The sequence below is a fragment of the Lepisosteus platostomus genome, chromosome 3, assembly GCF_059453375.1.
Source record: "Lepisosteus platostomus isolate fLepPlt1 chromosome 3, fLepPlt1.hap1, whole genome shotgun sequence".
Lineage (NCBI taxonomy): Eukaryota > Metazoa > Chordata > Actinopteri > Semionotiformes > Lepisosteidae > Lepisosteus > Lepisosteus platostomus.
Genome location: NC_142613.1, coordinates 57285175 through 57311732, shown reverse-complemented (window position 1 = coordinate 57311732; position 26558 = coordinate 57285175). Strand labels below are relative to the sequence as shown.

The window sequence follows — 26558 nt, the reverse complement described above, 5'->3', positions numbered from 1 at the left end:
TTTTATATTTGCATAACTGGAATTGCATTTCACTAAAATTAAGAAATAAATTAATTACATACAACCACTGAAAAAGCAAATCTGCAGTTTATTAAGAGTAGTATTTGATAAATAACAGTTCAGGCATGATGTTATTAAACTGTCAAGGGGAGGTGAAAACAGCAGCATCCACATTATTCACCTGTTCTGTAAGGGACCATCCTGACGTCTGACAGTGAGCTCTCAACAGGAGAGACTTGGAGTTGCTCGGCTGAAACTTCTCTTTAATTAAATTAGCCCAAAGGCGACGTGCAGCTCTCATCTTGGCTATTTCCATATAGAAATTCATGCCAATTCCCCAGAAGAAAGATAATCTAAAAAAAATCAAAATACTGTTTCTTTACAAAGGCTCAGAAGACTTTAAGAGCTTCATCCCATGTCGCAATTACAAATGTTCAAACCCAAACCTAATTCGCAGATTTACAACTACTGAGGAGCAACAATTTCTAGGAAACAAAAAATGCTGCCATCACATTCTATAATTTGTCAACAGCAAGAGTGTTCAGTTTGACCTCTGCCTATTTTTTGTTATGAAAGGGAGTCCATGCATATAACATTGGAATTTGCACAATGATGTGCTTACCAATGAAGAAGTCGATTTAGTCTTTAGCTGGAAATCAGCATGAAAGTATAAAATTCCAGCTTAATTGCACCTACAGTTCGTGCTCACGAGAATAATGTAAGCAGATCCACATTCAAGTCATTCCAATGATTTTGCACTAAATACTGCACCATCTCTCTATTTTTGTGCATACAAATTTAATCAAAGACTAACGATACCTAAAAAATAATCACCACTTTTCTCTGGCCTAATCTACTGTAATGATACCTAAAACAACCTTCCACACAGAAGAAATATATTAGTGGCCCAAATTTGCTTACCTTGGAGCAAATTCATCTATACTCAGGCCAGCCTTCAGGCCAGTCCTGCAGTATTCCAAGCCATTGGCCAAAGTGTAAGCTAACTCAAGAATAGCGTCAGCTCCAGCCTCTTGTAAGTGATACCCACTGATGGAAATTGAGTTGAATTTGGGCATGTGCTGTTCAAGAAAAAACATAATTTATCCATCCATATTCTAACCGCTTTATCCAATACAGGGTCACGGGAGAGCCAGAGCCTACCTTGGCAAGCAACGGGAGCAAGGCAGGACACACTCTGGACGGGACTGAGGCCAGTCCATCACAGGGCACATACAGACACAAACATGCACACACTCACACCAGTGCCAACTTCCCCAATAGCCAATTAACCTATCAGACAATGGGAAAGTTATTCAAAATCACAATGAAAGCTTCAGTTCAGGACATAAGACTTTGGTGGTCTGTACATCTTAGTTTAATAAGTACAGAACTTCATTCTAAGAAAATTGTGCAACATGCACCAAACAATGTAAGACATTCACACAGGACACTGGAGATGCTGAACTTATCACAAAGATAAGATGCTCATTACCTTGGACGTGTATGCAAAGATATCAGCTATGGCGTGCATGGAAGGCTCTGGGGGGAAAATGTAAGTGTTGCGGACCATGAACTCCTTCAGGATATCGTTCTGGATGGTTCCCGTCAGTTTCTCTGGAGGGACGCCCTGCTCCTCTCCAGTCACGATAAACATCGCCAGGATGGGAATCACCGCTCCATTCATCGTCATGGAGACAGACATCTTCTCCAAGGGAATCCCGTCAAACAGCATCTTGGTGTCTTCCACAGTGTCGATGGCAACACCAGCCATGCCAACGTCCCCACGCACCCGGGGGTTGTCAGAGTCATAGCCTCTGTGAGTAGGCAAGTCGAATGCCACCGAGAGCCCCTGCTGTCCAGCTGTAAAACAGTAAAGCTACTGTATTTTAAATAACTGCAATCCCTCTTTCTCAGACCAGTTTTTAAATCTTGGCAACAAAATAATCACAAAATTTGACAAATTCCGAATTAAGCACAAAATAGGGAACTTTGTGAAAGTACTGTATGGTTGCGCATGTTGTCGCAAACTGCTGGTCTCGCCACAGGCGAGAGCGAAAGTTTGCACGAACTGCAACATGAAGCTGCCCTTCCTGCTCACTAGTCACTGTAATGACTAATGTAATGCGATGGACTAGCAAATAAGTACAGGTTGCGCAGCAGACACTTCACTGCCGAAATGTTCCAACTGTTCCAATGTTCCAAATGTGATCTGCGTGCAGAGATAACAAGTGAGTTGTATTTGCAAAATCATGTCAAAGTCGAGGGTAATATGTCTTTTGGATTTAAAAAGATATTCACAAGCCTGCCTTGTTTACAATCCAATAGGGCCGCTTCGCTTGTTCAAATGCTGGTTGCATTGTTCTGAATCGCAGAACATCGTGCTGCACATACCTGGAAATTTAGTCTATATTGTGGTGTAAATTGGAGGTTTTACACATTACTGTGCACATCCTCCTTTCATTGTGGTTTACTCTCACCAATGATGATTCTAACTCCAAAATATAAAAATAGCATTGAAGTTCCCCTTTAACATTATGATCAGTGTGCTTTGGGATTCTTACATCGAACGCATAACAATAACCCTCTGTAAGGAATTCATACTAGAGTTCATTTTACCCCACCTACATTTTCCTTTATGGATATGTTTTCACAAAATCTTATTACTGTAGCTCAAATGGCTCCACCCATCACCTCTACAATGTAAATGATTCTAAATGCCCTTTGGCAGGCCAGAGTAGAAGTGATGCAGTGTACTGTGAATGCCTTTAATTCCAGATACTGTCTATTACATGACATACTGTAAATATTTGCATAATAAATCTTTCAAAAACTTCAGTCAGAATACACAGTGTATCTAACTGAAAGGAATCAGTTTACTTTCTCATGGCTTTGGCCAACGTTTGTTCCACAATCTCTCGGTAATCTCCAGTGATGGTGATGGATGCCTCTGTTTGTGCTTTTTGTTCTATTAAAAGCCTTTTGATCATTGATGATTAATTATCTGTTTTACATTACAGTGTATCCCCAGTACACGAAAACGAAGAACTTGCCTTTGAAATTGTGCTTGTTGAACTGTTTGTTTTCCTCCTCGTGTTTGCAAGTGTATTTTGTGCTTTTATTTTTTTTTTAAATATAAGGATATATTGTCGATCGCAGGCAATCCACGGAAAAACAAACTCCATGCCATACCTTTGATGTTGTCCTTGTAGAACTTATTGCTTTCCTCCACAGTGCTGAAGCCTGCGTACTGCCGGATGGTCCAGGGTCTGTACGTATACATCGTGGGATACGGGCCGCGGGTATAAGGGTACACGCCTGGCAGTTCATTAGGGATATTATCAGTGTTTTCACCTGTGTACACTGGCTTGATCTGTATTCCTTCAGGAGTGTGCCATATGAGGTCTTCGGGATTTTTGCCTTTCAGCTGTTTCTTCGCCAAGGCGGCCCATTGTGGGTGCAGCTCGTCCCGATGCAGGGAGATCGCTATCCGAAAGCACCGGGATTGCGTGTCGAGGCACTGGGGTACCACACCGGCTGGCCTCAGCAGCCGTTGCACAGCGAAAGCGCTGCAAACCTTCCGGGCCGTCAGCATTGCAAGCGCCCTTCGCACTTAAACATAGGACAGCTGTAAAACAAATCAAGCTATGACGCGTTCAGGTGTGTGAAGCTGTAACTGCACATGTCCTAATGGCTACTTAAATTAAAAATAATATGTAAAACTGCTGTGATTGCATTTGACAGTTCTAGCCATGTTACACTGAAAATCAAGTAACATATACGAGCCAGTCTACAGAACTGTGTTCCAAAGGTGAGAACAGTCTAAAAATATAGTTCAGGTGGGTATCTGCGTCAGCGTGCGTAGGCTGCAAAGGAGCAAGTAATAGGTTTATTCCATGCTGTAAATAGAAGAAAGAAAAACACAACGTTTCGGCTATTGAGCCTTCTTCGGGTGTGATCTCTAATATATATATATAATTATTGTATTTCTAAATGTGTTAAATACCTTAAGTATCAGGTTTGCACAAAACGTTTGTTTTTTAGGTTACAAATAACACTGTAATTATCATGCATATAGATGTTCATATGATATATGTATGCATGCTTCCGAATTAAGTTTTTTATTCTATAGTAAGATTATCACAAAATCATAAAAAATAACATCGAAAACAGTCCCTGACCTTCCTTGCGATGGTATCTGTATGAAGTTGCGAAGGGGGCGTTCAGCTGTGACGGTGAATCGCCAATCAGAACGTACAACAGAAACAGACGCCCAATCACAGTTCAACAGTGTTGGCATTGACCTTCGACCTCTGACCCAGGAACCAAAATACCTCAAATAGGACATGGCTGAGGATGCTTGAAAAAGACATGAGTGTTTCTGTGTGGAGTTATTAGTTCATAATGATATCTTTGTCGTTACTCGTTTTCTGTATACCTATTAAACGAAGGTGAGTCTGGATGAGATTTTACCGACCGATCCAAACATCTGAGTAGCCTGCGCCATAGTGTCAAATAAACGTCGGTAACCGGGAAGGGGAGGGTTCTTTTGTCCAATTGGCTGACGCGTTGGAGGGGGATGATGACACAATACATAGTTCGAGATTTGTAAACTTGGTCGGTATGATGGCTGTGTTGTAGTTTGAAATCGGCGAGCATGAGTAGTGCGAGCATGCATGTGGAGTATGTCTTGTTAGTTGTGGAAGTTCTTGTGAGTTTCACAACAGAACGTTTACACGTTTTTAGCTAATTCAGGGTATCAACGCCCTAGATATCTTTCCAATTATTTATTTCTGTGAGCAGCAGACTTTTAGTAACTTAATACAAACTTGAAATTGCTATTCCACAACGTTAACGTTGCTATCGAGAGCTTAAGTCATCTTTGTCTCCACTGACTCCTAACTCTACAAATATATATTTTTAAAACAGCGCCTTCTGAACTCTTATAAAACTATCGATTGTACGTTTAACGACGGCATACAAAGGTTTATAATACACACTGTATAATGTATAACTGTACAGCAGTACTTTGTTGTGACAAAGCCAAACATTTTGCCATGTTCAATTTTATTACATGAATCCTAAGTCCACAATCTGCCCTGTGAAGTATTTATGTTTTTAAAAGCATTTGTCATTCGGGTAAAACATCATGATCTGTTTTTGCGTGTATGGCATTGGAATTCTTCTAGATCAGACCTCCTAAGGACTCTACAAATATCTCCAGATGCATAACAACTTCTTGGAACAGTTTTAGCCGCGTATTTTTATTAATTAAAAAGCATGAAAACTGAATGTTTTAGTGTTATTTCTTGCTTATCCTGGACGTTCCAGGATAATGTTTTTAAACGTTTTGTTCTGATGCTGATTTTATGCGAGTTAGTTGTTCTGGGAAGGTGTATTCTTCAGAGTCAGCTCTGCCTTGCGTGCAGTTAATGGATGCATTTTTTTCCACAGAAAAGTAATATGTAATTGCATTACCGAGTCTGTACAGTTGTACGTAGAGGAGCGTTTTCAAATTGGTATTTGATCGTGATTAGAGGTAATCTAGAAGTGTTGCAAAGGAACAAGTAAAGATTTATACTATGCTGAAAAGAAAATGTTTCGGCTGTGCACACAGCTGAAGAAGGCTCCACAACCTACACATGCTGACGCAGCTACCTACAGTACTTGATCTAGTAGAGTTGTCAGGCCAGATTAATTTTGGGTGATTTTTGCATTGGTGTTACATTAGTCTATAGTGCCTGGCAAATACTAATCACAGAGTTATAGTTTAGAGTTTTGCATTCATTGTTGAACTTTGAACTTTGTTTCCATTGTATTTTTTGTTCTGTCTTGTTTGATGAAGGAGTATACACATTTGCAATTGAAAGCAACTGAAATTTCAGATGCTCAAATATTTGTCCTTCCAACATGTCTTTATGTAAATTGTAGTACTAACTGCTAAGCCTTCTTTTAAACATGTCTAGAATTTATTAAGTGTGTACAATCCAGTCTAGTTAATCCATTTATAAATAGAAAAAGTGAAATAGTAATACCTGTGAAAACAGCCCCTCCAACGTCTTAGCTGTGCAAATAGAGCATAGCAGTAAAATAACTTATTCTCACCATTTGACCTTGTTTTTCTTTCCAATTATTTTTCTAGCAATTCACGTGGAAACAAATGAAAAACATAACATATCCACTTTTTTTTCTGAAGGAACTTTCTTTCTTCGTAGTCCTTTATAGTTAGTATTATGCCAACACAGAACAAATTGCTAGAATATTTGGGTATGAACTGCACTTCTACCTTTAGTATAGTCTGGTTAAATTTTGATCATTCAGGTGGGTAGCTGCGTCAGTATGCGTAGGCTGCAAAGGAACAAGTATTAGGTTTATTCCGTGCTGAAAAAAAGAAGAAAGAGAATACAACGTTTCGGCCGTGGAGCCTTCTTCAGCTTTCTTCTTTTTTTCAGCACGGAATAAACCTATTGAAATTTTGAGAATGTGTGGTAAAGCACAGAGAAATCAAGGTAAAAAGAGGAAAGCTGCATGCTAGAACTATCTACAAACCACAGAAAACCTGTATGACAGACCAGGCTCTGCAGTTTCCTTCCAAGACATTATTGTATACAGAAATAACAAATTTTAATCTAACCAAAAGTGAAGAAGCTCTAACGGTGGTTTCACAGGCCCTGACAAGAGCACTAGGACTCATTTTGGGTCTCTACAAACTTTTCACACTTGGTGCAATTGCTGTCCATTCTTCTTTGAAGACTAGTTTAAGGTTTCTCAGATTGCTTAGGGATTGCTTAGTAGTTTTCAGGTCTTTCCACGGATTCACAGTAAGATTTGAGGAGGTTTACTTTCTTATTCTTAAGCCACTAAAATGTAGCTCTGAACCAGATTTTCCTCTGCCAGTACGTTCCTCCGTGTATGTTCCCCCAATCGTGACAAACGTCCCACTTCCTGCTGATGATACAGAGCTATAAAAGCATGCTGCTTGACAGTGCTGACTGCTTGATGCTTTTTTGCTTCGTTTGTGTCACATGAAACATTTTGCATATGGAAAAAGTTCCACAAATCACTTTGTTGCTTTGCTGCAAATCTCATTTGAGATGTTTTTTCCCCATTCCATACAATCCCCTTTTGTGGAGTGACTGGGATATTGTTGAGTCAAGAACATTTTCTCCTATCTCAGCCATTGTACTCTGTAATTCTTTCAAAGTCGCCGTTAACCTTATGGTGTCCTTCCTAACCTGTTTCCTCCTTGACCACTGCTCCTTTTGGAGGGACAGCCTGATCTAGGCAGTGTGTGAGTGTATTATACTTCTTAATGATCAACTTAATCATGCTCAAAAAGACAGTAAAATGTTTTATACCCCTTTAAATGTTATATACCCCTCTTTTTCTGTTATAATATCTACCTTTATGGCTGGGTTTCATGGTTGAAACTGTGTTTGAAATTCACTGCCTGACTGAAAGGCCTTACAGATATAGGTTTATTTATACTGAAATCATGTGAACCACTTATTTCACACATAGGCCACTCAAATAAGCGTGAGGCTTTTTAAGGTAATTTTGTGCATCTAAATTAATTTAGGTATGCTTCAACAAAGGGTTTGTATACTTTATGCAATCATGACTTCCTTTTTCTTTCATATTTTGTATTTACTTTTTTCTTTTCTTTTTTTTGCTTTGAATATAAAGCAAGTAGGTTGTGTATATAAGATATTATTTGCTATTTCAAAATGTCATGGCTGCAAGCATTAAAGCAATTAAATGTGAAAACTGTGCAAGTGAATACTTTTGTGAAGCACTTTATGTACCATAGCATTCACTGTACCTCAGGGTACAAAAGCAGCATTCTACATTGTGTAGAACTCCTAACCCTCTGGCTTAGAGTGCAGAGCTCTAGATGCTACTCTATAGTTCTGCTCTTGGAGGATTGTACATAGAAACCATACTTTTAAATAACCATTTTCATCTATTTTGTAAATGAAGAATTTTTTAACTGGCAACTTGGCAATAAACTAATCCATGTATTAGTACAAATCCACTATTTTCATAGGCACCTTTCAAAAGAGCACTGTAAGAATTTCACAACACTATATGACACTAAGACAGACCAAAAGAAAGGCACAAAAAAGACAAGCCAATGCTAAGAGTAAAAGCATATTTGTGAAGCTATAGTAAAGTTTCTGGCCGTTAAGCAAGTTATAAAAACATACAGAGATATACATATTACGGGACTGGAATATATTTTGGCTGTGAGTTTCACAATTGTGTAGCTACACAAAAAAGGCTCTTTCACAGATTGTGTGCAGCCTAGTTTTAGGCAGAAAAAGAAGACCCGAATCGGATATCAGATTATGTATAGTACTATACTCAGTGCATGCTCAAAGTAATCTGGAGCTTGACTGCTAAGTGCCAGTTTGAAACAAAATCCCCTGTAAAGTTCAAAGAGAACCAACGCAATTTCCACAGGACAGTAATTAAATGCTGAGGTAGAATAGTTTTTGATAGCACACAAGTTGCAGTATTCTGGTTCTGATAAAAGCTTTAGTACCTAAGCAGATGCCTTGTAAATAAGGTTTTATGTTGCTCTAGTCTGATTAAAAAAATGTGTTTTTTTTTTTACTTTAGGTAGAGCAAGAACTTTTAGCTAGAAGTTGGAGAAGGATGCCATTGTCACATTTCTAACATGAGCACTGAGTAATTTGAATAAATAATAAACAATTTCCTTCACACAATATTTGCTGTCTCTTGCTCCTCAAACTATAAGAAGAAGGGAATTTTCTGAAAATCAATAAATACACCAAATTTGTTTAAAAGGAAAGAGTACATACAGTAGGGAAATACTCATCTTATCTTGACAGCTCAAAGATGATTGAAATTGAAAGCTGTCTTTATGGCACAATGAGCTTTATTAAAGTCTGCAAATTACAAATACAGTACATACTTTGCATGTTTATTTAAGTGTGTTAACTAAATCAACATATGTTAATCTCTGACATCTGTACAGTACCTCCTTGTACTGTAAAAGGCACAAAGAAAACATAACATTTTATTACTTCATCCTGTACAATTGTTAGGAAGATAAGAAAACTGGGAAAACTCTCTGTGATCATTAAAAATCCCAGGGCATTTCTCGAAAAGAGTAGGGGTGTAACCCCAGCGTCCTGACCAAATTTCCCATAGGCCTTTACCAATCACAGCCTCCTAATAATCCCCATCTATGAATTGGCTTCATTACTCTGCTCTCCCCACTGATAGCTGATGTGTGGTGAGCGTTCTGGCGCACTATGGCTGCCGTCGCATCATCCAGGTGGATGCTGCGCATTGGTGGTGGTGGAGGGGAGTCCCCATTACCTGTAAAGTACTTTGAGTGGAGTGTCCAGAAAAGCGCTATATAAGTGTAAGCAATTATTATTATTATAAAACTACAGACATGTTCTTGTGCATAGCAAGTGGGCAAGATAAGGGTTTGGCCTCCTGCTGAACTTTCCAAACTCTGTTGACCACAGATATGTTGAACTCTGCATGTGTGAATAGGAAATCATGATTCAAGAAACTTAAATATGAAATTGGCTTTTTTCTAGTTTATCAGAAAGGCTCTGCTTTACATTTGAATAGAGTAACATAGTATTTAATTATCATATCCACTGTAAATATTACATTACTAAACCTTATTCAATAATATGTTCAGAAATATGAAATATACACTCTTTTACTACTATTATATCAAAATCCTTTGCCATGACATGCTAAGAATCATTGGATTACAAATAAACTCATATTCACGTCAATTCTATCAGAGCTACAGTATTTTTGTTGGTTACAATATCAAGTTTAGGTTTATTGCCATTCTACTCATACATGAGTATATTGTATAATGAAAAGCTATTTAGCTAGCTCTCAGACAGTAAGTAGTACAAAAAACAACAATACAATTGTGTAGCAAAAGCAAGAGAGAGACAACTGGCAATGTGCAAAACAATGTCAGTTGTGCGAAATCATACGACAACAGAATGAAATAAAGGATAGAAAATTATGGGGAGTGAATGTCTTGACATGTGAGGTAGAGGTAGATTTCAATGTGTGTTTGAGTTTTGATAAACAGAGAAGACACTGTAAGGGTTCAGATCGTTGGTGAGAGAGGCTGGGAGTTTAATAGCTTAATAGTGTGAGGGTAAAAACTGTCTCCAAGTCTGGTAGTCCAGGCCCAAATGCTCCTGTACTGTTTTCCAGATGGTAGAGGGTCCAAACAGTCTGTAGCTGGAGTGAATAGGGTCTTTGATATTGCTTAGAGCAGTGGTTCTCAAACTGGTATGCACACCAGTTGTGATAAGTGGAGTGCTGCCAGGTGGTACGCCATATGACCCCGGAACTTTGTTGTGTGCACTGAAAAATTGTGTTGAATACGCAGCCTATGTACTATGATACAGCATGTGCTAATACTTGAGAGGACACAAGAGCTACTATGTAATTCTATACCATTCTATAGGAATGTGTGCTATGAATGTAACTGACCAGTTGTATTTAAAAAAAGTTATCCTCAACATATAGGTAGGATAATCTGCATGATTGTGGAACAATGCCAATGTTGTAAGCACAGGAAAGCATAGAAATGTGTACTATGAACGCTGGCAATCCTGTGAGCACAGGAAAGGGTGATAGATAACAGAAAAATATAAAAAATATAAGAACTGTTCTAGGTAAATTTGAGAATAATACACAGTGTGTCTCTGTGTTTCGCTCCCATGTGCATGAAATAAAACTTTTATTTTTTTAATTTCTGAGACGGACTCCTGAAGTGGAAACGGGGAAAAATGCAAGCTTGCAGATTAGGGGTGTAACCCTGGCGTCCTGGCCAAATTTCTCTATGAATTGGCTACATTACTTTGTTCTCCCCCTCTCCGATGGCCGGCGGAGCGACGCGCCGGTTGGAGTATTTCTCGGTCGCATTTAATGGCAACATCAGCTCAAAGATTTGGTTCAAACCACCAAATGGAGATGGGCATGCCGACAAGCGGACTCTGCTGATGCGGGATTAACGCTAGGACAAGAGAGAGATAATAAAAGCGATGTATTTGAAAGCCTGATTATTTACAATGTCATAGGGCCACTTTGCCTCACTGAAAGTTGAAAGTTTTGTTTGCCTCACGCTGCACATACCTGGAAATGTAGTCTATATTGGGATGGAAATTGGCGGTTTTGCAAGTTACTGTGTACCTTTTACTTTTATTGTGGTTTAAAACTCACTCATCAATGGTGATTCTTTCTAACCCCGAAATATGAAAATAATGTTGCATTGCCCCTTTAATTTTAGTACTGTAGATACATTAATTTTCATTTTCTGTTACCGTTACCATGGTTTTAACCAGCTGCAATTTCAATGTGCTATGAAAAAATACACTACTACATGAATGGAATTTTTGGTTCAATCAACACAACATAAAATGCAATACTGTACTGTATTTATATCAAATTAACTCTGTACTATATTTTATCTTGATCAGTTTACAGTTAAATATTTTATTTTAAATTATTTTGTATTAGAAAACTAAAATATTTAGCATTCATTCACAATTTGTAATTAGTACCTCAAATGGTAAATTATGCCTTGTTTCTACCAAAGTTCATATTGGCAGACAGAAAATCTTCTACAATCTTTATAAGCAGAATGTCAAAAGAAAAAATAAATTTTATTTTATTCCTTTGGTGATACACCTGCTAGAGTTAAACCTCATAAATTTGATCTTATGTTGGATTTAACTTTCTTGTGCATATGAACTACTGTACATCCAAACTGAGTATCAGATTTTCTTTCAAGAGAAAGTATTATACTCTCAAAATATTTGAAAAGAGATGAGTACACACCAGTAAATGTTGATTTGTTTCTTCAAATGAATCATTGTTCATGTAAATTAGAAGGAGTGTCTTTTTCCAAGAAGACCTGCAATTGAGTCCAAGGTTTATTGACTTCTGAGTTCCAAGCTGCCCTTGCTTGAACTGATTCCAAAGTAGTCATTACCTTTTTGTAATTTAGAAGCCAAAAACTATACATGTTATTTCAAGTGAGGTCTTACTGATGTGTAAAATGTTTAAATTCCTTGTTTTAAATTCTATACTCATAATTTTCTAGCATCTTTTGGATGTTTTCCTTGCTTTTTCGCACTTCTTGAGAACATTGACAAGTACAGATGAACACTTTAATCCATTTCTTAAGGTGTTTCCTCTAGACCGGTGCTGTCCCATATTTATATTCTACACTCTTGAATTCTGCATTTATATTCTGCACTTGCCTACATTAATTTTCATTTGAGTAGTGTCTTCCCAGCTCTGCACAGTGTCTAGGTGCTTTTTCTGAACCTTCCTGCTTCATATAAGTTTTAGTAATTTATGCAGTTCACATATTCAACAAGTTTGGATCCTTCAAAATGAGTGCCATTTCTATAACAGATGCCATCCTCATCTTTCTCCCACAGAGATCACTCCTTTTGTTTTCTATCTCTTAGCTAGTTCTCCTTCAATGTCTGTATTTTACCTTGGATTCCAGCACCTTTTAAATATAACATTTGTTTGGAACCATTAAGGATTAAGTAAAATATATCTGGGACAAAAATTGGTAACTTCTAGACAATGCAAGGGAATTGTACTGAACAAGTATTTCACTCATGTATTCACTAAGGCAAAAATCAACAACATGTCAGGACTTAGTTCTGTACTGGAAAGTATTAGTTTGAAAGAGGGAGAAGTGCATACTAGAATAAAAACAAAATCCCCTAGTAAATCCCCAGTGTTCAGTGGCATCTTCCCGGTGGTACTGATGGAAATAAGTGATGTTATTCAGAAGCCATTGATGCAACGCTTCCAAAAGTTGCTTAAGACAGCAGCAGAAGCCAGGGACTGAAGAATTGGTAGTGGCCATCCACAAAAAGGAAGAAAAAACTGAACCAAGTAATTATTGATCTATAAGTCTGACTTTTATTATATGTAAAGGAATGGAAACAATTATACAACTAAATTAGAGTATTACCTATATGGAAATAATATTTTAGGAATAATAAAAGCATGAATGTAGAAAAAGTATTTCCTAACCAACTTGTTAAAGTTCTTCGAACAAACAACAGACATGGTGGACACACACAGAACATATGATACAGTGTATTTAAGTTTTCAAAATGGGTTTGACCAAGTGCCCCATATAAGTTAAATTCTCAAGTTGCAGAATTATTAAGAAATAATCATTACATTAAAAATACTGATACAGACGGTGCACATGAATAGTCAAATCTGGGTGATGTGTGAATCATGTACGTTCCAGAATAGTTGGTACTCTAGTCAAGTTCGCAGATGATAATTAGGAAGATTAGCTAAGAAGCAGCACATTAAATTCAAAAAGATCAAATTTGCAAAAGGACAAACACCTACTGGATGACATTTAATATAGGCAAATGCAGGGTTTTTGCATGCAGAATGTAGTAAAAACATGAATTTATAATTCAAAATAATAATACAAAATGGGAAACAGAGAGATAGAAGAAGCTACTTATGAAAAAGACTTTGGTCTTTATCTTGTCTCCATTAGAATATTAGGGAACTTTGGTCCCCATGTTACAGAAAGGATATTGCTGTTCTGGAATCTGTCCAGACAAGAGAAACCACCAACTGTACAAACTGGAAAGTCCTTCACTGACGGGCAGAAAAAAATGAACCTTAATAGCCTTGAACAAAGATAATTACTGGGGGACCTGATCCTACTGCTTAAAATCCTGAAAGGCATCGATATATTTTAGTCAACCCAGTGGATTTCTTCAGAATGAACAGTAAAACATGAACAAGAGGAAACTACATGCAAGTGCATTTAAAACAGAGAACAGGAGGAGGCTTCTTCACTCAAAGTGGAGTGTTGAACAAATTTCCCAGCCCCGTTGTTAAAGTTGATACCCTGGTTTCTTTCAACAAATGGCTGGATGAGACCCTAGGATCACTAAACGGCTAAATACCAATGGCCTAGATGGGCCGAATCTCATTCATAACCTTTCTGGTGAAGTGGTCGGAGCTGAGTAGAATGGGCTTGAGTTGAGTCACCCTGGCTCCAGAGGATGACTGGTAAGGCTGGAGATCAGCAGGACATGGATTGCAGGCGCTGGGACCTGGCGCAAGCAGCATCGCCCACAGCTCTTGCACCACTGCGTGATCTTGTTGGCCTACATCCATGGCCAGGACCCCACTGCCACAGCAAGTCAGTGATTCCCTGATGTTCAGCCTTCTTTTACATCTAGCAGTGTTCGCTTTGATCATTACCGTTCTGAATAACAGAAGTTAATTCACAAAAGTATATGCGATATTATTAGCAACAGCTAATACTTTTGCACTGTAAATATGGCATTTTAAGCTTGTCTCTCCATTGGACTGCAACCTCCCTGTGGCAGGCATACAAAAAAAACACCCTTGGTCAGTTTTCATTCCGTGCTACAGGAGGTGTTTCATCTGATATTTTAATTGCTCATCTGAATTTCTTCTTATTTTTTACTTTGGTATTAACCTTCCCAATTTATTTTTAACATGAATTAAGAAGACAAGTGGTCTGTGACAAGGTGGCTGGCTACTTCCACTTAAAGTCATTACAGGGGCCTATTAGGCCTCTGTTTAAGGCCTCTAATTATCTTAGCCCTCTAGTTAATCCTGAAAGAATGTCTACGTGCATATGCTAGTATGTGAATAATTCACATGTGAATTCTAGCCTTATACAGATGGTGCCTATTTTTCTAGGAAAAAGTTATGGTTTTAGAGCTTGGGTGAATTAGTTGGATGACTCCAGCAGCATGCGAGCACTACCTAAAAAGAAAACAAAATATGATGTAAGAAAGGAAAGGAAGCTAAAAGGAAAAAAGATATATAGAAACTGGGAATCATACGTCTGTCCTAGAAAAAGAAGAATCGCCTTTCACTAAATTAGTATGTGGAAACAGAGATTGATGGGTTGGCTACTTATATAAGACCCTTAGGTGAGAAGAAAAGACTTAAAGGCCTACTTGTAACAATTTCCTAATACATATCCCTGTATTAATCCACGTCCTTTTCCCCTTAAATCCTATTGCTATAGCATATAGGATTGTTATGCCTGCTAGTCTATACCTACCAATAAATATTGTCACCAGTTTTATGGATGTGTGCTACATTAACCATTTTTTCCATTTTCTTCAGTGACTGCTGGAAGTTATATTACAAGCATCTGAATGTCACCTCTTATTTCCTTATGTACAATTAAAATACCAGTGCTCATATTAAATAAATATATAACTTTGTATTTGCTCTGTCTGAGTCATATTTTATTTTACTTCCTTGATAAAGTCCTGAGAAATATTAATTTAATATATTAGTAATCTCCTTTTCATTGTCTAAACACCTTCCATTATTCAGAGACACTTTAGTTTATCCTTAACTGTTCTTTTGCAGTTATAAAAAACTGTACTGAAAAAGTATTTGTTGCGATAGTCTTTTCCATCTCTCTCCTGGCCTGTCTTAACTGGTTTATGTTATTTCAGCCACAGTCTGTTGAGACAGCTCTGCCAGTCAGGTGTTTTAGTGTTTACTGAGCTCTCTCAGTATTCACCAGGTAGCATTCTAAACATCATCTGTCAAAACACAGCTTCCTTTGCTGTAAAGGGTAATGAAAGACTTGCAATTTAAGCGTACAGAAAATGATGGGAACTTGAAAAAGCATTGAAAACTGCTCTTCAGGTTTCTATAATCTGACAGTGAGCTGGAAAGTGTAGTGTAAATGTACAACGCAGTGATACAAGAACACTATATACAGTACTTTACATACACTTTTTGTGCCTTGACCACTTGTTTGCTTAGGATCAGAGTCTCTCTCGTGTGATTAATCTAAGCCCCACCTCCACTTAAGCAATACATAAGTGCTGGTTTTCATGCCTTCTTATACATTTTCTGCACCTCGGGAAGTACAGAACTAGGCTTGCTACAATGGTGAAGTTTGCCAGCATCACCTTTCTCGCCCTTCTGGTCCTGCTCTCAGGGAGTCACAGTGCCGTAAGTTCACCTCTTCGACCTGGTTTTCCTTCTTGCAATTATGTGATTAAATGGCAGTTCCAAATTTTAGACTTTAATGGAAAACCCTCTCATTCCCTAGACCTGAAAGCCGTCTAGGAGAAGAGTCATTTAGACTCCAGTGCACTTAAAAGCATATAGCTCTTTTGATATCATGGAGCTTCCATTTATAAACTTTTAAATTTTACTTGTATTTAATTCTTTATTACTGTCAAAAGTTTTATTCATCAGATTTGGAATTCATTCCACTACTTGTTGCAGTTTTTCTCATCCCTGGATCTGAAGTACTCTTTTCTGTGACTTTTACTTTCTGTTCCAACTCAATTCTTATTTAGTTTAATCTATTTAATCTAATCTATTAATCTATTTTATCTACTTTCTACTTTCTAGATAGTACAGCAAAAAGGTAACTGTTTGAAATTGTTTCTCTTCTATAACCTTTTTAACAATTCCTAAGTGGTTATCAATTAAGGCTATAGAAAAACAAGCAGAAATAACACTACATTCTTCCATGTAGGTGGGTCCTAATGCCCCAGTATAGTGACGGGGACACTATACTGTAAATAAGCGCCATCCTTCAGATGAGATGTAAAACCGAGGTCCTGACTCTCTGTGGTCATTAAAAATCCCAGGGTGTTTCTCGAAAAGAGTAGGGGTGTAACCCTGGCATCCTGGCCAAATTTCCCATTGGCCCTTACCAATCATGGCCTCCTAATAATCCCCCTCTATGAATTGGCTACATTACTTTGTTCTCTCCTCCCCCCCCCCTCCCACTCCGACGGCAGGTGGAGCGACGTGCCTGTTGGAGTATTTCTCGGTAGCAGTTAATGGCAACATCAGCTCAAAGATTTGGTTCAAACCACCAAATGGAGACTGGTGTGCCGACAAACATTTCACTACTAATTACAGTTCACAGCAAACTGATAAAATTAAGAACCAAATAGGAAGACATGCTAGACTCCTTTCTAGCTGACAAAGGAATGCATTAAAAATAAAATGTAAACTCACCTTGCAAGGCTAAAGTCCAAATCCAGGACTTGATTTAATATTTCCATAGGGTATGTGCAAAACCCTTCAGTCCAAAAGAAACCCAAAAGTCTTGAATCTGTGACAGCCAAAAGGGCTGAAATCCCAAATTAATGTAGTCCACAGAATGAATATCACTGTACTGTACAGAATGAATAACACTGTATGACGTTAAACAGTACATTTATAAAGATATTGATGCTGTTATTTCAGGTATGTCAAACAAGTTCATACAAATGTTAAATAATGTTAATTTTTGTCTTTCAGCCTATAAAGGAGGATGATTCAGGTACTTTTCTTAATTTTGTGTCCATTTAAAGTTGTTAATGTACAGTAAGCTTTCACACCACATGTAATGAGAACGTGTACTGTTCTTAAGAAAACAAAATGACTCCAAAATATCAAAAGTGAAGGTACAGTATGACTATAAAACACAGAACTAATGAAATTCATATTGCATGATCTTACACTTTTAATAAAGAAAATGTATGAACAACTTTCTATCTCTTAATAATGTTGTTATTCTTATAATATATGTTTTCATTTTATCAGGAGGTTTTGTCTTTATTTCTATGACCTGTTCTTCCTGCCTGGACCTGCTTTGAGGAAAAAGATAAATAAAACAGTTTTCAATACATTTAACAGGATGCTTGTTTATGCAGTAGTATAAACAGTCCAAGATTCTCCTCATGATTACATTTAAAAACATTTCAGATATTAAGAAACATAAAGTAAATTCTTAGTAGTTAGTGAAGCAAAAACAAGTTAGGGAATGTTTTTATTTTTACTGAACAAACCTCCATTTCTAAAAAGTCTTTATTTTCTTTCTTTTCCCAAAATATTTCCCACAGATGATGATATTCCGGTAAGTCAATACGCAGAATACTAAAATGCCTTGGGATACTACTACTTTATGTGTCTAATTTTATTGAATCTGAGGCTGACCAGACAGACTACACCAATTTCGTATTTGAAAAAGACACAGGCTTCTATGGGACAACTATGGGACATTCTCATAATTCACTGTAAGAGTGGGTACAATTGGGTAATTAGGAACGGTGGCGAGACATCAGAGCTACTGCACCTGTGGTCCTGTGGTACTGCACCGTTTCCTCCGATCTGAAAGACAGTTCTATGCTTGTCCCGTTATTTTTTGACAAAAGGCAGCTGTAAGACATCTCAAAATGAAGGAATAGAAGGAGATCGATGTATCGGAAGGTCTGGTTTCAAATCACGAGCTGCAGGGAAAAACGGACTTTCACAATTAAAAGCACATCAAAACATTTAACAGATCTTGCAGTTTTATAGTTTCAGCAGTGTACTCTCAAACTCTGTTTATCTGCATTTTCCATATTTTTCTCACTTCTCTTCATAAAAATGTTCACTTGTATCAGTGATATTTGTTTACTCAGAGGTGAAACACAGTTCTTTTCTGTCCCGTTGCTATTATTTGACACTATTATTTGAGATGTAAAACATCTCAAAATGAAGGAATAGAAATTGAGGGGATCAATGTTTTGGAAGGATTCGTACTTGCATTTTATCCTACCTGCAAAGTACATTTTGAAATAATCAAAAGTAGACAATTAAAAACACATGAAAACATTTAATTGATCTTGTAGTACTGCAGGTTCATGTTTACTTTTAAAAGTTTATCGAATTTTCCATGTTTTTTCAACTAGTTCATTCAGTTTTCCATATATTATATAACTTTAAAATGCTGATTTTTAATGTATTTTTGTACATAATATCAATTTTATGTTAACTGATTTTTTTTTCAGATTCCAGACACTGAATGTAAGAACGTTACCTCTATTAATCAGTTACAGTATATACAGTAGCTGTGTATTGAAAAAATGAGAAAATAATTCTAAAAAATACCAGTTTAAAAAATATTCATTAAAATCTAAAACAACTATAAATATATGCATGTCATGCTCATAATATTCTGGACTGATTATGTTCTGTTTCTGAATTATATTTTTAAAACTATTATTTTCTCAGGATTGTTCAGGTTTTCTGAAACGGCTATGTTAAAGGATGTGTTCATATCAGTCTGACACCTGCTTGATTACTGCTTGTCTTGTTTCTTTTCTTATCTTGTCAGCATGGAATAAACCTTTACTTGTTCTTTCAGTGCTATTTCTATATTCATAGTATTTATTTTTAATGTGAAATAATGAGTGCTGCAAACTGTTCATATTCTTTCAGATGCATCTTCAAACTCATTTTGTGATTCTGAAGATAGTTTTAAACATTTTTATTACTGATAAAAATGTTGCAAATAGCACTTTTAGAAATACCTAATTTATTATTGTTTTTTTTTTCCCAGATATACATTATGACACTTGGGAGGTAAGAATGTCTGTCCAGATTTACAGCACTAGTAGTAATCATATTAATAGTAAAGAGTATTCTATGAGTGATCAGACATCATATTTTATAAGCTTAAAGGGAAATTATGTTACAATATTAAAATTCATTAGTAAGGCCTCTTTTAGAATATTGTGTACAATGTTATTCATGATGTTATGTTGTGGCTCTGGAATACATCCAGATATATTCAGGAGTTTAAGAGAATGTCCTACACTAACTGGCTGAAGGAACTGAACTTCTTTAGTCTTGAACTCAGAAGATTAGAAGGGGGCCCGATAGAAGTATTTAAAAACCTCAGAAGCATTGAAAAATTCAGTCCAACAGATTTCTTCAGAATGAACAATGAAACGCAAACCAGAGAGTAGAAGTAGAAACTACGCAGAAGTGCATTTAAAACCAAAGGGTTGAAGATGTATGGAACAAGCTACCACAACTCTGGCTTCTTTTAAGAAAGGGCTGAAGGAGATGACCTGGACCAATTGACTAATGATAACTGAACAGGATATATGGGCTGAATGACCTATTTCCCTTTGTAAGCTTTCTTAAGAATTTGTACTAGAATTTGTTATTAAGATTCACTGGATTTTTAATTAAAACCTCACATCTTGCAGAAAGATGAAGGATTTTGAAAATAAGACATATGTAAGATCTTCAGATTTTGTCGTGGTCCAGATGTGTGCTTTAATTCTTTTCATTAGAAACAACTATTTGCTTATTTACTTTAAGTAATAAACAGTAAATCATATTAGATTAACTGCTCACAAAATACTTGCAATGTAATTTGTCAAAATTATACCTCAGTAAGCTTCATCTTAAGGAAGATATAAGTGTAGTATTAGATACATTCTGATTTTGCACTTGTAATCCTTACAAACATGTTCCTTTCAGATGATATTTGGCAAGACTACACCAGGTAGGATCTGTATCTTTGCTGCAACATTAGATTCACTCATAATAAACTAAGATTAAATCATTTTGTATCAAAATTATCTGAACATCTTTTTATGGTCAAAGCAGCTTTGAAAACAAAATAAAAAGAGAACATTTTTTCCATCTGTATCTTTATTCACAAAACATATTTTTACAGATGAACAATTTGTTCAGCAATTCTGGTCTTCAAAATATTTAATTTAAATCTTAAACTGTAGTATTAATGTGGACTATATGCAAATGATGTGAATAATAATGTAATTTAGTTGAAAAGGTCTCATCTATATTTTCCTATAAATATAAAAATGATTTATAGAGACAAAAGGACCAAGAAAGAAAGAATCTTGGTCAAAGTATTCAACCCAATCTATTCAACTCAAATCGCTTATTGATCACAGAAAACTGTAAAGTATTTGAGCACAGAAGGGATACAAACTGAATGTGTCATATTTCTTATAAGTTTCATTTTGGTAGAAGATTCCCCTCATTAGTTTATTTGTAAAAAATTCAGAGAGGGAGAAACTTACGGTACAAGCAGGTTATGAAAAGTAAAAATAACACAGCCTAATTGGAAATTGGTTAAATCCTAATCAATGCATTAGAGAGTAGAGTGCATTAGAGGTTGTTTGGCATAAGTGGCTTGGCTGAGGGAACAGCAGCCTGTCAGTAAGAATGAGAGTGACTGCTGCAAGGGTATAGATGGGGAACAGAGGTACTGTATGTGAGAAAAACACTTAAAGAGGTGTCCAGACAGCAGGAAAACGGAAGTAGGAGCGATGAGGATCTAACCTTCCTCCTAAAGTTCTTTTATAAACTCCAGGACATATGAAGAACAGTCATTTTTTATATGTTTGTGATAAATACATCAATAATACAAAAACAGAAATGTATAGGTATTACTAGAATTAGTTCTAGGCCCTATTTCTAGGGATTTTACAAAGCATTTATTTCAGCGCCCATTGTGACAATGTGTAGATATCTGAGCTGCGCTTTCCACCGGCTTCATATCAGTTCGGAATCCCCCGATGGTAATTTTATCTTTCCTATTTAAATTGAAAGGCAAGCGATAAGGCTCAGTAAAACTAATAATTCTCTGGATCATAAAGAAAACAAAATGCACCTGAGCTGTGGAGCTATTGGCGTGGTCCTGGAACGAACAGCAGAGCAGCCGTGTACATACAGTATCTAACGTAGTGGGTTCAATTAGAATAAGGAAAGCAGGTGTTAAAATATAACTGCATGTTTATGCATCTATCTAGGAGGAAAGCGAGAGGCCTGTATTCCTTTTCTTCTTGGACCCTCTAGAGGGGACTAGCAGAGTCACAGGATGAGGGACACTGTAATTCCGCTGTGTCACACCATTTACTGTACACCAACAGAATTTGGGGCAATTTACAGGATAAAACAAACACAAGAGAGAAAAAAAATCAATAATGACTGAGCAAAAATAAAGAGATAAAGACAGAGATAAAACGTGGAAAAGGAAGAAAAACATGTGCCTCAGCAGAGCATACAGCCCTGCCTGGAACATACTGCGTGATGAGATGCTAAGTATTGCAGAGAATTGGTGTGTAGGGCTGTGAACGTTAAGAGTAATATTCTGAACAAGATGTCCAGGGCAGAAGTGTCAGAATTGGGGTGATGTGATCATGGAGCCTTGAATATGTTAGAAGTCAATCAGATGAGTTTTGGACAATTTGAAGTTTGTTTAGGGAGCAGGTAGACAGACTACTATAAAGAAAATTTCTGTCCCCATTCGAGTTGTGATGAACACATGAATCAGGGTTTCTTCAGCAGCATGATCAAGAAAAGGCCAAATGTGGGCAAAGAAATATACTTTGCAGACGGCTTTTGTTTGCATCAAAGCCAACTCCAGATCAAACCAGACCACCAGATTTCTCATCGCACGGCACTATTTCAGGCTACTGTTCCCAAGTTAAAGGAAATTTAATAAATGAGATGTGTCTTCATTGGGATTCAAGACCATGTATGCACTGGTGGAAGATTCTCTTCATCAGTTCATTTGAGAAAGATTTCAGGTAATAAAAAAACAAAGTAAATATTCAGTAGTTTTGAAACACAAGCACTTACAGGGAATAGTTTTCTCAGCACACTCACATTTGTTCTGATTTTCTTTCTTTTCAAAAATATTTCCAGGTCCACCTTCCACAGCTGTTTTGGTAAGTCAGTCAGTTGAAATCTAAAAACACCCAGGGATGCTACAGTCATTTTCTTTTTAGCTTCTTGAATGTGCACCTGACCAGAGGGACTACACAAATTTTCCTTTTTGAAAAAGACATGTTTCTTGTTTCCCTGTGGGAAACTGTGGGCCATTGTCCTGCTTTATTCTAAGAGAAGGTACAATTGGTAATAAGGAACGATAGAGAGACATCCGAGATACTGCATCTGTAGTCACTTGACAAGCTGGTGAGTGTGACTGGGTAGGGGGCAGAGTTGTCAGGGGAGCTAGAAGTCTGGCCACTGTACTTTATTTGTGCTACACTGCTGCTGTGACCAAGACCTTCATATGAACGGGACCTCTCGGCTGTCATTGCTATAGGAAGATTAAAAAAGGGTTTTGAGACAACTTCAGTATTACACCCCAGCTAAAGTATATCAGTATTAGTGTGTTTAAGTAGACTCACAGAGTACTGTGGAAGGGAGTACTCTGACATCACTGTTTTAAAGTATTAAGTGAAAGGGAGGCTTGTATCAGTGATATTTGTTTTCTCAGATGTGAAACACAGTTCTTTTCTGTCCCGTTGCTATTATTTGACACTATTATTTGAGATGTAAAACATCTCAAAATGAAGGAATAGAACTTGAGGGGATCAATGTTTTGGAAGGATCCGTGCTTGCATTTTATCCTGCCTGCAAAGTACATTTTGAAATAATCAAAAGTAGACAATTAAAAACACATGAAAACATTTAATTGATCTTGTAGTTCTGCAGGTTCATGTTTACTTTTAAAAGTTTATCGAATTTTCCATGTTTTTCAACTAGTTCATTAAGTTTTCCATATATTATATAACTTTAAAATGCTGATTTTTTAATGTATTTTTGTACATAATATCAATTTTATGTTAACTGATTTTTTTTTCAGATTCCAGACACCACTCAACGTAAGAACTTTACCTCTATTAATCAGTTACAGTATATACAGTAGCTGTGCATTGAAAAAATGAGAAAATAATTCTAAAAATACCAGTTTTAAAAATATTCATTAAAATCTAAAACAACTATAAATATATGCATGTCAAAATTACAAATGCTCATAATATTCTGGACTGATTATGTTTTGTTTCTGAATTATATTTTTAAAACTATTATTTTCTCAGGATTGTTCAGGTTTTCTAAAACGGCTATGTTAAAGGATGTGTTCATATCAGTCTGACACGTACTTGATTACTGCTTGTCTTGTTTCTTTTCTTCTCTTTTCAGCAAGGAATAAACCTTTACTTGTTCTTTCAGTAGAAGATAGTTTTAAGCACTTGTATTACTGATAAAAAATGTTGTAAATAGCACTTTTAGAAATACTTAATTTATTGTTGGTTTTTTTTACCAGATATATATTATGACACTTGGGAGGTAAGAATGTCTGTCCAGATTTACAGTACTAGTAGTAAACATATTATTAACATATTCTATAAGTGATCAAACATCATATTTTATATGTTTAAATATAAAAATTATGTTAGCATTGTAAAATTCATTAGTAAGGCCTCATTTAGAATATTGTGTAGAATTCTAGTCATCATGTTAAAAAGCTATGTTGTGGCACTGCCAGAGCAACCAGATAATTCAGGAGCTTAAGAGAATGTCCTACACTAACCGGCCAAAGGCTGAACTTTAAGTCTTGAACACAGAATATTAGAAGGGAACCTGATAGAGGTATTCAAAAACCTCACAGGCATTGACAAAGTCAATCAAATGAACTTTTTCAGAACGAACAGTGAAACACAAAACAGAGGGCAGACGTAGAAACTACGCAGAAGTGCATTTAAAACTGAGAACAGGAGGCACTTCTTTACCCAAAGAGTTGAAGATACTGTATATAGAACAAGCTACCCAGCCATGTTGTTGAAGCCAAAGTTCTGGCTTCTTTTAAGAAAGGTCTGAATGAGATGACCTGGACCAATTAACTGATGATAACTGAACAGGCTATATAAGCTGAACGGCCTGTTCTCCTTTGTTTGAGCTTTCTTAAGCTCATATGTCCTGGAATTTTTAATTAAAACCTCACACGGTGCTATACCCAACACCTTGCAGAAAGATAAAGGATTATATAAATTACACATATGTAAGATCTTCAGATTTTGTCATGGTCCATATACGTGCTGTAATAGTTTTCATTAGAAACTATGAACTCTTTGCTTGTTTTAATGAATTAATAAAGGTAAATTCATATTGTATAGCCCACAATATTCTGACAGTGTAATGTCAGTGTACGTTCAGTCCAGTTTGGTGCAATTAAATTCTTATTTGCATACTTATTTTGCTTATTTCCAATACAAAGACAATAAGTAAACACCAACAACATAAACAGAGAACAGCAGCAGCAACAAAAAAGTTAAATAACATGCCACTTAAATATGAGTCAGCATAAGCAGTGTGAAAAAAACAGTAGTGTGAGCCAGTGGCAGAGTTCAGTAATATGAGAGCATGCAGGAAGAAACTGTCTCTGAATCTGGAGAATATAAGAGCCTTTTATGCTTCTATAATGCTTCGACCAGCTCAGCCAGCTTCATCTCAAGGAAGATATAAATGGATCTTTAGATACATTCTGATTTTGCACTTGTAATCCTTGCAAACATTTTCCTTTTAGATGCTATATGGCGAGACTACACCAGAGGAACCAGGTAGGTTGAGTCATGCCAAATATAGCAAACGTTTCACTTGGAAATTCAGGATTTGGCCTTACCTGTGGACGTGGATTGCCTATAAAAGACTCTCTGAGTAGGCAGAGGTTGTCTGTTCAGATCCTGATGTTCAGATTCTTGATGGCTGAGACTTTATATCTCAGGGTAAGAGTCGATGTGGCAGATTCACTGGTTTAACCAATTCTGTCTGCATTACAACTGAAACCCAGACTTACCTCATTGAGTAGCAACCCCAATTGTTGCCATGCAAGCCTGCAGATTTCCACTGCCACTAATGAAGTGGGAGGTAGATGTGCACTCATATGGACAAATATGTGGTTGGGAAGGCAGTTTTGCCTTGATCTGTTTCCTGCTTAATTTCCCATATAAAGGGATGGTTTTATATGCAGGTTCTCCTTGCTAATGTACATTAACAGTGAAGGGGGATTTGTTACAATGAATGTATTCATAACAAAGGACTGTAGGGGTTTTACAATATTGTGTGAAAGAGGGCATTATTATTAATGTGGGTTGACACTAACCTTTTTAAATTAAATTGTAAAATTCAAAAAGGTTAAAAATAACACAGATTACCACTCTAGGAGGCATGTCGCTTTATCTCAATAATCCAAGCCCTTGAAACTCTGTAGAAAATCCAAATGAAGATGATGATTTTGAAGACAAGTAATGGCCTCCTGGAGCACATTACAAAAGTGAGTGCCCTTTTTAATTTGATATTTAAGATATTTGTTCTTAAGTAAAATGTTGCTGCTTGTGTTTAATAAGGTTTTAAACTTGTAAATTGCAATGACAGAATTCTCATTTTAAAATGGTTATGTTCCCTTCTAGAACACACAAGAGAGAAGTCATCAGTACTGTGAAGATATTATTCACTGCTGTTGAGCCACCTGTGTCTGTTTTTTGCTTAAACTACTCAATCAGAAGCTCAAAATATTCCAGAACATTGAAGTGCTGTATGTAGGATTTGAGAAAGTTCAATAAATACATCAGTCTTTAACACAAGGAGTGTTCTTCATTTTCACTAAGCATAAATTATTCAAACACCCATGAGGGCAAATACACAATGAAACCATAATTTTACCTAGACTGTCATAAATTAGGGAAGTAAAGAACTATGTTGCAGTGTGATTTAATACAAATATTTTTCTCTAATTTAACACTGTATAAAATCAAAGGAAATAACGTTTAGAAGTCAGAGAATACAACATATCTCCAGGAACTAATCAGATCTTTATCTTGCTGCCATCTTGTGGTGAAGTTCTGTATTTCAACTTTTTAAAATTTCTTTAG

At 36.6% G+C, this 26558-nt stretch overlaps 2 protein-coding genes across 4 annotated transcripts in view; one reads left to right on the top strand and one right to left on the bottom strand.

The window, feature by feature from the left end:
• mmut (methylmalonyl CoA mutase) overlaps nt 1-4308 on the bottom strand; it is a 30405-nt gene extending 26097 nt beyond the window's left edge. The window contains exons 1-5 of the mRNA XM_088626159.1: nt 4179-4308; nt 3190-3625; nt 1493-1860; nt 922-1079; nt 182-353 (exon numbers count right to left, since the gene is read on the bottom strand). Coding sequence (XP_088482285.1) covers nt 182-353; nt 922-1079; nt 1493-1860; nt 3190-3592 — 1101 coding nt within the window. The 5' untranslated portion in view covers nt 3593-3625; nt 4179-4308. The remainder of the gene's footprint in view (nt 1-181; nt 354-921; nt 1080-1492; nt 1861-3189; nt 3626-4178) is intronic.
• Nucleotides 4309-15883: 11575 nt separating this feature from the next.
• LOC148675129 (uncharacterized) lies at nt 15884-26270 on the top strand. Of its 3 annotated transcripts, none has more exons than XM_088626160.1 (12): nt 15885-16038; nt 17350-17371; nt 17934-17947; nt 18864-18879; nt 19415-19437; nt 20347-20371; nt 22546-22568; nt 23492-23510; nt 23954-23976; nt 25214-25247; nt 25898-25960; nt 26097-26270. In XM_088626160.1, the coding sequence occupies exons 1-11, from the start codon at nt 15973-15975 to the stop codon at nt 25933-25935; spliced, it is 303 nt and encodes a 100-aa protein (XP_088482286.1). In that variant the 5' UTR covers nt 15885-15972; the 3' UTR covers nt 25936-25960; nt 26097-26270. The 3 variants fall into 3 exon arrangements, with proteins under 3 accessions (XP_088482289.1, XP_088482286.1, XP_088482288.1); XM_088626162.1 differs by having other exon boundaries at nt 25214-25256; nt 25913-25960; XM_088626163.1 differs by lacking the exons at nt 18864-18879; nt 20347-20371; nt 22546-22568; nt 23492-23510; nt 23954-23976 and having other exon boundaries at nt 15884-16038.
• Nucleotides 26271-26558: the final 288 nt, after the last annotated feature.